The sequence below is a fragment of the Bactrocera neohumeralis genome, chromosome 2, assembly GCF_024586455.1.
Source record: "Bactrocera neohumeralis isolate Rockhampton chromosome 2, APGP_CSIRO_Bneo_wtdbg2-racon-allhic-juicebox.fasta_v2, whole genome shotgun sequence".
NCBI lineage: Eukaryota > Metazoa > Arthropoda > Insecta > Diptera > Tephritidae > Bactrocera > Bactrocera neohumeralis.
In genome coordinates this window covers 8,264,027-8,277,553 of record NC_065919.1, presented here as the reverse complement: position 1 = coordinate 8,277,553, position 13,527 = coordinate 8,264,027, and the positions used below count along the sequence as shown (strand labels likewise).

At 37.6% G+C, this 13,527-nt stretch overlaps 1 protein-coding gene across 11 annotated transcripts in view; it reads right to left on the bottom strand.

The window, feature by feature from the left end:
* LOC126750905 (regulating synaptic membrane exocytosis protein 2) overlaps window positions 1-13,527 on the bottom strand; it is a 99,858-nt gene that overhangs the window by 28,149 nt on the left and 58,182 nt on the right. For 6 of the 11 annotated variants that reach the window (XR_007665832.1, XM_050460688.1, XM_050460690.1 and 3 more), the window contains exons 8-14: window positions 8,457-9,415; window positions 5,302-5,524; window positions 3,698-3,964; window positions 2,730-3,268; window positions 2,446-2,583; window positions 2,190-2,324; window positions 169-360 (exon numbers count right to left, since the gene is read on the bottom strand). Coding sequence is in view for 10 of the 11 variants with exons in the window: in XM_050460688.1 (XP_050316645.1) it covers window positions 169-360; window positions 2,190-2,324; window positions 2,446-2,583; window positions 2,730-3,268; window positions 3,698-3,964; window positions 5,302-5,524; window positions 8,457-9,415 (2,453 nt within the window). In the remaining variant the exon portion in view is untranslated. Of the gene's footprint in view, window positions 1-168; window positions 361-2,189; window positions 2,325-2,445; window positions 2,584-2,729; window positions 3,269-3,697; window positions 3,965-5,301; window positions 5,525-8,456; window positions 9,416-13,081; window positions 13,231-13,527 lie in introns of all 11 variants that reach the window. The other 5 variants (XM_050460692.1, XM_050460693.1, XM_050460694.1 and 2 more) reach the window with 4 other exon arrangements.

The following is a 13,527-nucleotide window of genomic DNA, read 5'->3' as shown; positions in this document are numbered from 1 at the left end:
TTTCATTTGTGTGCTTTTTTGTAAAGCTTTTTGTTGTATTCTTATGTGATGTGAATGATGTTACATTACTTTATTATTCTCAACAGAAAAACATAAAGTATTTTTCACAATTCGACTTATGTAGTTCTTAATAATGCGTTGTCTGATGGATTTCATTGTGTGTGTTACCTCTGGTGGTGGACTTGATGAGCTGCCCAGTGAGGATATGCTTGCGCCATCACGCCCCGGCGTCAGTCCATCGATGTCACATTCAGACGTCGCATCAGAGTCGCTAAGACGTGACATTGTGCTGGGTGGTGATAAATGATCTGTCGGTGTCAAAATCATAATGTCCGCTTCACTTTGGTCGTCGTGATGCAACTATGATAGGATAGGAAAGGGAGAGGGCGGTCTTTAGTCGACATACATACATACATAAAATGGATGGTGCTTCACATATACCATATAAGTTTTTGGAAGTATATGCGAATACGTGCGTTTACGTTTAATTTTATATAAACTCACTTGTATTTGCATATACACGCTTACATACCGATAAAAGGGGCTGTCAGGCGTCAATAAAATTTTGGGTGCGTGTGTCTTAACTTTAATGTGCTCAATGTAATATGAAATGCTGAAGTATGTGTGACATTTTCGTGTGAGATCATCAATCATTTATAGCAGTGGCTAGATGTCACACTATTACTTTTATAATAATATGTTTTTTTTATTTTATTTTTTAAATATTTATTTAAACAAAATTTTGTTTTTCGTTTATGAAATTTTTTCTCCAACAAAACCAGCTAAGCAAACAGCGACTACCTTAATGCCCTTATTATTTTATTAACACAATTTCGTTTGTTGGGCCGAAAGTGAAGGTTTGATTGAATTTTTATACACACACACACTAGTTCGATTACAGTAAATGCGGAGGAAATTAATTTGTATATTACTTTTATCTTAACGCCGGACCGGCATCGTCATTTTGCTGCGGTTTGCAAAACACAATGATTGTTAGTCGAATCGATTAAAAAAGCACGTTCAGGGTTAAAAGCTTTATTAGCTTGAAAAGTACAACTCCATATCTGACTCAGAGAGCTACAGCGAATATGATTAATTTCGATCAAACACTCACGAGGAAAACACAATCAAATCAACTCGGCGGATCCAATTTTTCCAAGCTTTCAGCGGTTGTTCTGGTACGAGTCACGTCTCTTTGCTTCGTTTTTTATCTCCCTCTCTCTTATTTCAATCTTTTTGGAACTTATTAGCAACGAAACAATCTAAAAACAGGACCTCTGAGGGCGTTTTCAGAAATTAAATGAAATACAAGTATGAGTCAGTGGGACCGGAGCGGCCAGTTTTATATTGTGCACTTTCTATAGAGTCCGGAATCTGAAGCAGTATTACGACAGACATTGATTGAGAGGAAACATCTTACATAAAATATGTATATACTTGTATGTACTTGGATTCAGGTTTCAGTGTCGATCGAGAGGGAGCACGAAACTTAAATACATGTTTGAGAAGTTTCAGGCTTTATTATTTCCGTTCGATAAGAAAAATATATTTACATATAAATAGTTTGAATTTCTTAAAAGAGACTATGTAAAACTTGCTGTCTTGTGGAAATGTGCTGGCGAAAAGCTTATTCTGCATGTAAAAGCAAAGTGTGAACAATATCTTTTTGCCCACTGTAGGATTAAGAAATCAATCTGAGCACGAAGAAACCTAATTTTTTTTACTTAGTATTGGTTTCAACTTTGGTAAATGCAATAAAGGATTCAGCGAAAAGTAAGTTATATATATTCCCTGCTTTTCTGTCACCATTTGGATTACTGATGCTTTAGAAAAAGTGCTTTAGCGCTGTCCTCGATGAGCTTATTATAATTAAATTATTTATAGATAAAAGAGAGCGCTACCTGACCAACCAACCAAACACAAAAAACTGGGTGTTATACTAAATTAAAGCATATAACTAATTAAAAGTATATACATATGTATGTAATATAAATGTCTAGATTCTAAAACACTTAAGCATATTCCTCTGATTCACAATGTTTTCAGTTTTTCAGTATTGTGTTACTATTTCAATAATTTTGTTGTACACAGCTGTCAAACATTGACACTTGGCAATGCTAACATCGGTCACTAGTTTAAACGAGTATAAAGTAACTGTAATAAAACGAACGGTATAAATTCACACATACGAGATACGAAGTGTCCTGGTGGGGCTGCAGCTGATACCATTCCGCTTCGTCGTCGAGCACATGATGCGCCAAATCAATGACCACTTCGCCGATAAAGTCATTGGCCCCATAGCGCACATAATCCCACAGCGTCACCTAGTAGATGCGGCCATCGAAAGAACACGTTTAATTAAAACGAAATTCACAAAAAAAAAATAATAATTATAAAAATTTCCATAAATAAAATGAAATTCGAATTGCAACTGCGTGTAATTACTTCGAGTAAACGACCGGTGAGATCGGAACGCCTTAAGCCTGTGTAAACGAACGTTTGGCCCCAGCGCGGTTCGCATGTAGTCGCTAAAGTTTTGGTGCGTCTTTTCGATTTTGTACCCCGATCGGGTAGAAGGAACACCTAGTAGTGTGATAGGGAAAATTTACATACGATTAAGCGCTTGCGTTTATAGGTATAACGTGGATTATAGGTATATTGTGTAAAGATATTTGGTTGCGTTTGACATTCGCTCTTTGTCCTGGCATTCGCAGTGTTTCTACACTCACTTTTGCATAAGGATTGCGAGCGGCGCCGCTCTGACGCAGCGTAAGGCCCGTCGCACAGACGATAGTAACTATCAGCTGCAGGGTATTCTGATCGTAGCCGAGTTTCATCTGCAGGCGGCCCTCGACGGCCATGGACAGCACATGCGCCACACCCACTGTGGGCAAGTGGTGGGCGGCGACATGCGGATGCGTATGCGATGGCGGTGGTGGCTGGTGGTAGTGATGATGGTGGCCCGCCGTCGTCGTTGTAACTGTAGTACCGACTGCTGTTGCACTGGCTGTGTTCGCGACGTTCGCTCCGTGCCGTTGTTGTGGTTGTTGTTGTTGTTGTTGTTGCGGATTTTGCGATTGCTGCTTCGATTGTGGATGCGTTGGGTGCTGCTGATACGTACCGGCGTCGCCGCTGTAGCCACGTTGTTGCACATTCGTCTGCCGCAATGTGTGCGCACCGCCGCTAGTGGCGTGTAAATCGGGCGAACCGGGCGATGTGATTAGTACGCTCGGCTTGTCGCGATGATGTTCGATTGCCGCAGCAGGCGCTGTTCGAAGAGAGTGGTGGAATAAAGTGATATAATTAGAATTCAAGGTATATTTAATAAATTATATAGTCTAGTGCAAAGCAATTGTTTGAGGTAGCGTGGAATTAGGTATTGATAGTTTGTTGTTGCTGCAAAGGCTTACATCTCATATACATATCTATCTGCTTAAGCTGCAAACACGCTCAAATACCAGATTTCTTCAGGGTGTTTAGTGTTAAGTGAAAGTGAGATGTGTGCTTTATTCTCACATGACGGATGATTGAGTTGGCAGCTCATATGATTGGTTTATGTTGCTATTTATGACTATAAAGCTACTGAGTGGAATGTCATTGCAACTAAGTACAACAATAATAAAACCTTGGTACTTATAAATTATCTATATAACTCTAAGTTCATTTTTTTATATTATATTTAGTTGGTGCTGTGTACCTTTTCGTGTGAAATAGCGTCCGCCGCTGCTGACCACAGCACTACTGGCAATGGTGCTCGCGAGACATTGATTATGCAACGTCACACCTTGTTGCTGCTGACCGCCTACTTTACGTTTGGCATTGTGTTCACCGGCGTTGGCGGGTAGAGCTCGCGAAACGACCAATTCGACCTGCGCGTCCAAGCGACTTTCGTCAATTATCTGATAAACCTCGTCCGCACACTTATTACGCAGCACTCGACCGTTCCATTCGATGATTTCGTCGCCTGATGCAAATGAAATACAAATGTGATGAGATAGATAGAGACAGAGAGAGAGAGAGAGAGAGAGAGAAAGTGAGATAGAAAGATGGCGTTGTAAAATACAAATGCGTGCAAGTGTTAATGAATGGCATACGGACTGTCTTCGATGCGCTATTTCAGTACTTGCTGTCTTCGAGCGCGCCTCTGTTTTCAAAAGCTTACATGTAAATGAAACTACAAAGTTAAAGAGTTGAATTCGAAGCAGGATAACTGTGGATACCTCTTTAAAGTGATCGAAGTTTTGTCAAAAGCTCAAATGATAATAATAAGACAGATGCACAACTCAATTGCGAAATATTATCGCCAGGTTGCAACTGCTGGAAGAAAAATGGTTAAGTTAGTTCGATTCTTTAATCTGCAAGGCTTGGCGCAGCGAAGACTACAGCTATTGCCTTCAAGAAATAATATTCACAGTGGGTGCTTTTCACTTAGTCATTGTTTAAGCAGCTATGTTTTGCACCGGAATGTTGGGGTATAATATATTTTTTATATGAAAGAAACCTACTTGCAGCTTTAGATAAAATAAACATGTTAAAGTCAATATATTAAGTAGTAACCATCTTGAAGTGATCTTTACGAACTTCTCAAGTGGTTGCTTCCAAATGTAAAAACAGGTGTCTCAAAGAATAGTTTTTATGTGTAACATGTTGAAAAAGCAGTGACGAGTTTTATCAAGCAGATATCAAAAGTTGTTGTTACTATGGAATACTATTTTGGAATACTTTCTTTTTTAAATAGTTTAGATGCTGATGGTTTCTCTCAACTCTATGAAATTTGTTCAAATATTCCAAGGTTCTATTACAAAGGTTTTTGCGACCACGTAAGTGTGTATAACCTTGCAATCAGGTTATAACCGTGTAGTCAATAATCTAAAAAAGTGGCTTATGTTAAGAATGTCACAATCTCTGTGTTAAGTATATGTGGTCCGTGATTTGTTAACTTCATTTAATTTAGGGCAGATCAGCTACACCCGAATCGTCAATGGAACCACGGAAGTGCATTTTTAAAAGGAGGTGCGAGTTTTCGAGTTTCTAGGGTGTATATTGAGCTTCAAATTTCTCTCATGATTACTTCATGAAGGGCGACTAACATAACTGTTATATATCTAGAAATTTTGTTTTTATATCTTATTTTTCATTGATTATTGCCCGCATGGCCTGAAACATTGACTGCTTAATATAATAATTACGTTTTAAGCAACGTTAATTCTGATTTTCGAGTGTAAGTGCTTTCAAAATGTACTGTGAAAAGGCTATGCATGCTCATGAGTGCTTGTCTGCTATGCATGTTACATTGTTTACCTGGTCGTATATGTCCTTCAACATCGGCTACCGAACCGCGCTTCACCTTTTCAACGAACGCGCCGCAATCGGCTGACTTAGTGTGCGCGTCCGCTGCTGCCGTCGACCGTTGGCCGCCTACAACTTTCAAGCCGAGAATATCCTCGCCATCGTAGTACTTTCGCAATATCATACGACCAATGAGACATGTATTATCGGTGGATATTTGCCAATTCACCGGTTGCTAGTAGTGTTGTAATTTTCAGAAAAGTCGTGTATTTTGTTTTAAAAGCGTAAACGATGTGCGTAGATATACGGTTGATTGGACGGACGTTTGAACAGGTGATATATATATTTGATTATGATGATTGTGTTGGTGGAGTGCGTTGATGGAATGGTACGGGTGTGACCAATCATTTACGTTTAGTTGCAATTTTTATTTGATTTTTAGGTTTTTTTTTGTGGGTAGGAGTAGGTGGCGGAGATGGAAGTTGCATAAAATAGGGTAAATAAAAATTTTATGAATATTCTTGCATTGAAGTTCGACAATAATTGTTGTAAATATTCGCTACTATAAATTGTTAGTACATAAAGGAATTTAAGTTTTTTACGTCAGACAATAATGCCGACTCTTACATTATGCTTAAAGTTAGTACTGCACTGATAGTAGTTGGGTGTTCGGTAGCTATTCGCTATATACACTCAATTTGTTGTTGTTTTTATATACATATGCACAGTTTTGGTTAATTGTTTTACAAATAGAGTTAAGAAACAATAAAATTTTTAAAATTTATTTAAACGCTCCGTTCACTCAATGCATATGCAATACATTCTTGGTTTAAATGCTTCATTTTACATAGATACATACAATTTCATGAATGTATTAGTACAATTAGTGATAAGCATAGAGTTTTCACTAGAATATAGAAAGGATTTTTTTTTTACATTTCCTCAATACAGTAAATATTTACCTAAAAATATAAACTCATTTCAGTTTGCTGTTTTCTAATTAATGAGAACACATACACATTTAATGAAATCAGGCTTCAAAATTCTCCTTAAATGTACATTGCTAAGGAATATCCAAAGGTGTGAAGTGCGCATATTGCATGACATATTTTTATAGCATGCGATATTTATTAAAAAATATTTGTTAACAAATGCAACATACAAAACATATACTCATATAAACATCTATGCAGTAGACAAATGCATAGCAACTTGTGTTATTTGTGCCGTTAAAAATGTTTGTACATATATATGTATATAGAGATTACAGATGCATGTATATTTTAAAATAAATATATATGTGCAGAAATAACAAATATTGTGAAATTGATATTTACTACTTTTGTGCTGTATTTTTTAGAGTGTATTGCGGGTTTGATAATGTGTTTGTGAGCATGTAAATGACAAAATGTTAATATGTGCAATTATTGTTTGCTAATTAACACTCAAAGGTAAAATATATCACACGATTTTCTAATTCGCCTGAAAAGTCTTCCAGGCAGCATTAAAATCTAGTCAATGAGATAACTTAAACATTGCTAATTGATTAACTTTCCCTTAGCTTAATTGTATGCAATTAGCTAATTGAGCAGTTGTGAAAACTGCCTTAAAAATGTACAAGATTGTAAATATGATTATTGCTTCTATAACATTTTGTCGATAAAGTGAGAGGGAGAGAGAGAGAGAGAGAGAGATAGTCATAAAGCGATTATCAAAAAACAAATGAAGTTAATGAAGATGTATAAAATTATAATTCTATAATATGAGGCAGGTAAATTTGCTCTCTATAACAATATAAAATATCTGTTCTGTGCCTAATCACTACTTTTGAGAAAAACATACCTTCCTTCCCTACCTTCACAAATAATAACAGATATCTTACATTTTCCGAAAAAAACGTTTCTTTTCGGAGATTGCACCGTTGCCCAAGAAGTTATGCCAAATTTGTTGAATATATCTCGTCAACTGAAAAAATTTTCTATAGAAGCACTTGATTCCGATCGTTCAGTTTGAATGACAGCTATATTTAGTCCGATCTGAAAAATCTCTTCGGCTAATATGTCATTGCCTTATGTAATAACCCGTGCAAAGTTTCATGAAGATATCGCGTCAAATGAAAAAACTTTCCCCATAAGCACTTCATTCCGATCGTGCAGTTTGTATGGAAGCTATATGCTTTTTTGGTCCGAGAACGGCCTTTCCGACAAATGAGCAGCTTCTTGGAGAGAAAAGAACGTATGCGAAATTTCATATCGATATCTCAAAAACTGAGAGACTAGTACGCGTATATAAAGACAGACAAACGGACAGACGGATGTACATAGTCAAAATGATTTAGGTTTTGTTCGGAAAGACTGATTATGACATTATAGATTTTTTTTGTTGAAAAGAGAATTTGAAAAATTAGCTAATTGACTAAATTAAATTACATCGATTTTTGATATGCATACCTTATTTTTGAACATTTCAAACAGTTCGGTAGCAAAAATAAATATTTTTAATTATATTTCTCATATACTTGTATACATCTATGTATATTGCGTATATATATACGCTTCTAGTAATATATGAAGCATATGTGCGGACATTTGTGGTTAAATTGTGTTATAGTATACATATTTACTAATATTTCAGAGTAATAAAGAAAGAAAAAGAAAAAGAAGCAGGCATGAAATCGACGCCTAGCAAATACCAGCACGGTGGAAGAAGCAAATAGACTGAGCACAAACGCATATTTCGACTACAAACAATGAAAATTAACATGCAGTTGTGTAAAATATATGTATATGTATGATTGTATTTATTTCTAAGTACATAATAACTCAAAATAGTATTGGTGTCATTTTATATAGAAATCATACAAGAAGTTGTGAAATAAGAACACTTTAAACGGACATTTTAATGGAGAGGAATACCAGGCGTTCAGTTCGCGCTAATTCTGGATAAATGGAAGGTCTTCAGATCCAAAAACGTTAAAATAATATAAACGCGCCACTGCTTATAGCGACACATTAAGGACAAACACAATAACGAAGAGATAACGTTTCAAATAACAGATTAAGTATTTTGGGTTGGGTTGGTAGGAGTTTTGAGCAGAAAGAGAGGTACTTTCATGAGTCCTTGGCAAGTTAGGCGACAATAATTTATACACAGTGCAGTAATTCTACCTTTGGCCCATCGCCACGATTTGAGTCTTCGCTACTCGTGAATGTACTGCACGTATCGATGCCAGAGTCCTTAGTTGCCGAATCCTGACTACCCTGCCGTTCAGCGTCCCAACGTGCCCAATCGGCAGCCGCATCCGAAATGCTAATCGTATTGGCAGTGTTTGCGTTTGCGCCCAATTTAGCGCTGGTCAGTATAGTGGCGGCGCCTACGTCCACAGCCGTTGATGGTAAGATTTGTGTTACTGGCGGCAATGAACCAGATTTTGTTGTAGCGGTGCTTAACAGCGGCTCGTCGTGCCCATCAAAGCGTACCGTTTTCTTTATTCTACGCTCCGTATAACGTCGCGAGTCCTGTGCCGCATTTGTCGACATAACCGTCTCATCCCAATAGGGGTCCGCCATTAACGTACGATCGCGCCCGAGGCTACGTGTTGCCGCAGCGCCAATGCGTCGCGCACTACCCTCTTCGCCGCGTGAACCACCACCAACTGTGATGCCGTAGCGATCATAAGCGCTTGTAGGCAGTGGCTTATCATCGATTACAATTTGTGGATTTGAATGGTGATGATGCTGCTGCTGTTGTTGAGATTGTTTCTGGTGGTGGTAGCTACCGGCACTGCTGCTGCTACTGCTACCACCGCCACCTGTAGTTGCCGTAGCCGTGGCTAAAGTTGGCGCACGACGCGCCGTATACGCTCCACTGTTGGCGTTCACCGGCTGTCGATCGTGATTCGTTCGATTGTAGACGTTCTGCTGCTGCACATCCAGTCGTGCGGTGCGCGTTAGTGGATAGCGTTCGAGTCGCTCGCGATGCAAATCGTAGCGATCGCGATCGGCTGACGAGTACAGACGATTTGTAGTGGTCAAGCGATAGTCGTTAGCGCCATAAGAGTTCGTCACACTTAAGAGATCGCGCTCGTTGAGACTGCGCTGTTGCCTCCAAGGTTCTCGTAAATTGCCTGTAGAGTGAAATTTTAAGTTGTTTATGCTAAATGGTTGTTCTTGCTGTTATAAAGTAAATAGCCGGGGGAAAAGTGTTAAATGACAGAGTTGAAACTGTAGTTTCAAGTATAGTTCTCATCGGTTTGTTATCACCTTCGCCCTATTGATTGGGATAATATCGATGTTATTTCCGTAGTACTATGAAAAAGCAAGAAGACAAAATCAAAATTGTTTGCCTGAATTTGTTAAGCAAAAAGAAGACATAATCTCATTAGACGTACGTATACATAATGGGTTATCGAAAAGGTCTTGCAGTATTTTTATTGAATTTTTTTTTTTATTGAAATTTAAATGAATTTTTGATGACTCATGCCCAGCTCTTGACCGATGGTACGGCTGCTACTATGCCGGTCTCTTTCGACCAATTCAGCGATTTTATCGCAATTTTCGACGACAGGCCTTCCGGAGCGTGGCGCATCTTCGACCACCTCTATACCAGAACGAAAACGTTGAAACCATCGTTGTGCGGTGAAAATGGAAACTGTATCGGGTCCATAAACCGCACAAATTTTATTGGCGGCTTGAGATGCATTTTTGCCTTTATCGTAGTAGTACTGTAAAATATGCCGTATTTTCTCTTTATTTTGCTCCATGCTTGCGACGCTATAACTCACGAACGACTTAAAAGAAACGACAATCAATCAAACACGTGTTAGCGCGTGAAATGAGCTTTCCAAAAAGGTATAGTATGACCCGATGCGACGAATAAAACTAGAACTACGCGCTTTCAGCGCCAACTAGCGAAAATACCGCAAGACTTTTTTGACAACCTATTATATTTAATAAAGAGAAGTATTAAAATCACTATCCGCCGGAAGAAGTTCAAAATGTTCTTTAAACACTTAGCGAGTGTCCGAACGAACGCGCATCTGTTATACAAGCAAACGAATTTGATTGGCGGCTCAGAGAGAGAGAGATAATCGCTTAGGATTGATGAGTTTACATCGTTTGTTGTTGCCCTTAGCATGATCAAATTAGCTTAAGCGCGTATTCTGTTATGGTTTTGGTTCGGTTTTGTAAAGTTACTGCCTAGCAGTTATTCAAAATGAGATCGAAATGGTTTGGAAAATTAAAATCTATTTTAGTTTGGCACTAAGAGACAAAGTTTTTTGTTTTATCAACCGTTGATTTTATTATGGAACTTAAGATACCTCACATTAGGTGCGCAACTAAGACCCGCTGTTTGTTAATAGTTGGGTCAAGCAAAACGTGATTAACTTAACCTAGATATTTGAGAAAATAGTTCGAGTTGCAGATCTCAATCGAGACGGTAACATTTTCTACAAGAGTGTAAAGTTCGCCATAGTCGCCGTTAGTTCTGCTTTCTCCAAGTTGGACAAAGAAGCGAGGCAAATGGGTCTGGTAGTGAACAAGGGTAAACGGAAATATCTGCTGTCATCATACAAACAGTCGTCGCGCTCGCGACCCCGCTTCCACGTGACTGCTGATAGTCATAACTTCATTCATTTCGTCTATCTTAGAACCAGTATTGCACCAACAACAACATCAGACTCGAAATCCAACGCAGAATCACTCTTGCCAACAGGTGTTGCTTTGCACTAAGTGGGAAAATGAGAAGTAAAGTTCTTCTCACCCCCGTCCTGCTATATGGTGCAGAGGTATGGACGATGACAACATCTGATGAATCGGCGTTACGAGTTTTCGAGCGAAAGGTTCTGCGGAACAGTTAAGGTCCTTTGCGCATTGGCAACGACGAATACCGAATTTAAATAGGAAGTTTTATCCAATCCGCTTTATTTACCAGAAATTGAACCGTCCAACAATTATTTGTTCTGTTCGATGACACACGGTCTGGCTCAGAAGCTGCCCCACTTACAAGACGACTACGAAAACTGGCTTGTTGCTTGGATAGCACCACAAGTTGAACGGTTTTATCGTAATGGTATTCGAGCTTTGTCAGAAATATGGGAAAAAGTGGTGACTGGCGATGGGCAGTATTTCAAATAATAAAATTGCACTTTCATCAAAAAACAGCAAGAACGTAATTGCGCACCTAATATACCTAAACAGTTAACTCCATTTATTTGTCGCGAGAATATGGGAAGAGTAAAACAAATAGCAAATTTCTGGTGGCAAATTCGACATTTGGAGTAAGTACTGTAACCAAAACTAAATGCTTCTACTGTTTTCATATTTTAGATATGAAAAAGATTGGGTTTCAAGTTTTCAATCATGAGTGAATACGCGGCGCACAATGATCACGACCATGGCGCTTGAACTCCAGTTAAAACTGGCGTCCCATATGAGGAGTTTTTTCAGAAACAAGTAGGGAATTCGAACCAAAAATGCACTCGATGATTTTCTGGAATGTAGCTCGACATAATTTAGTTTTGCGTGTGTCTAAATATTATCTCAAATTGCTTTCAAAAAGCTTTAAAAGCGTTCGAATATGAAAACTGGTGGCCAAATGGAGCATACAATTTTCTTGCTTTCAAGTCTTCAATTCCTATAAACATTTTCAATATTTATATTTCATGCGAGGTAATTTCTATATTAACAGAGTTACCAGACTGTTTGAAAGTATTTAAAAATTATTTTTAATTAAATATTAAAGAAAATATAAATTGGAACGCAAGTTTGTTAAAAGTTTTCGAAATGTTAAATTAGCAACTTTTTGCAGTTAGAATATTTAATAAAAATTATTTCTTTTAAAAATAAAACAAGTTTTGTTACTGTGACTTAATGGTGGTAGTAATTGCATATTTAGTAGTAAATTTTTATGTGTATAATTTGTAGTCATAAGCGTTACTTATAAGTAAAAAGTAATTGAGTTGCGTTGCCATGCAAATTTTCCACATTTCCATATCAATATTTTACAATATTTTTTAAGAAATTAAAAAAAAAAACACTGAACAAGTTGAGATTGAGTTTAGAAAACTATTTGTGTTTTTTAATGTCAAAGTCATTTAAGAGTTTAATTAAATTGTAAACGAGTGGCATAAATACATACAAATAACGTGTGAACGTGTGTTAAGGTGAGAGGCGGTGTGTAACGTGGTGTTACAAGAGAAAAAGAGATAGCAGTACGTGTAGAGAATGTCAAAATTTGGAGAATTCTTCGTTGTACAACACAGGTTAACGGAGTTTCTGTGAGGCAATTAAAAAACTTATCACACACACACACATACACATAAACACAATACATGACACATTTGATATATAACAGCATTATCTATAAAGGAATAATTTATTTAATTACAAAAAATTAAAAATATTAAGTGTGAATGGTGAATAACAATTACTGTATAGATATTTTTAAATTTCTAATAAATTAAAATTGAAAAATTTAGTTGGCATTTTTTTTGGAAATTTAATATTTTTTTGTAAAAATACACACAATTGCAGCATTCCAAGGGGTGCCTGACGTACATAATTCAATAAATCAATCAAAAAAGCGTGATTAATTTTGTAGTATTAGTGAGTAGGACTCGGCACAACAAAACATTTAACACACTAAAAAAGGTTACGAATTGTTAACGAGTGCAGGCTAGCGTGCGAGCGAGCTAGCGTCACGCGAGAGTGACAGTTATATAGGGAAATAGAGATAGAGAGAGAGATAGAGAGGTCTTTAGCATTATTTGTAGATTAAATTATTATCTTACATTCCCATGGATTTGCAGTTCACTCGGCGATAGTACGAAATGTACGCCGGCATTATTGACACCGACGCCAACGTCGTTGCCGGTGCCAACGCCAACACCAACACCACCACCAATTATAATACCAGATGCTGAAGTTTGTAGAAGGGGTGCTTAGGGGCGAGCACACACACGAGCACAATTTCACGAGTGGGCCGATCAATGTGTTTGCGATTCGATTAAGTTTGTTTTTTTTTGTTTTTTGTGTTTTAATTGTGTTGAACATACGAGTACAGAGACATTTATAGTTGGGTGGTGGGGGGGCGAAAAGAAAAGAGAGAGGAAGAAATCAAATTAAATATAATTTATTAAAGGGCAACCAACGCAAACAGCTTTCTATGTGTGTATGGTTGTATGTGTATTTGCTGTACTTTGTATTGGAGTTTCACTGTTATTAAGTTGGTGGCAAG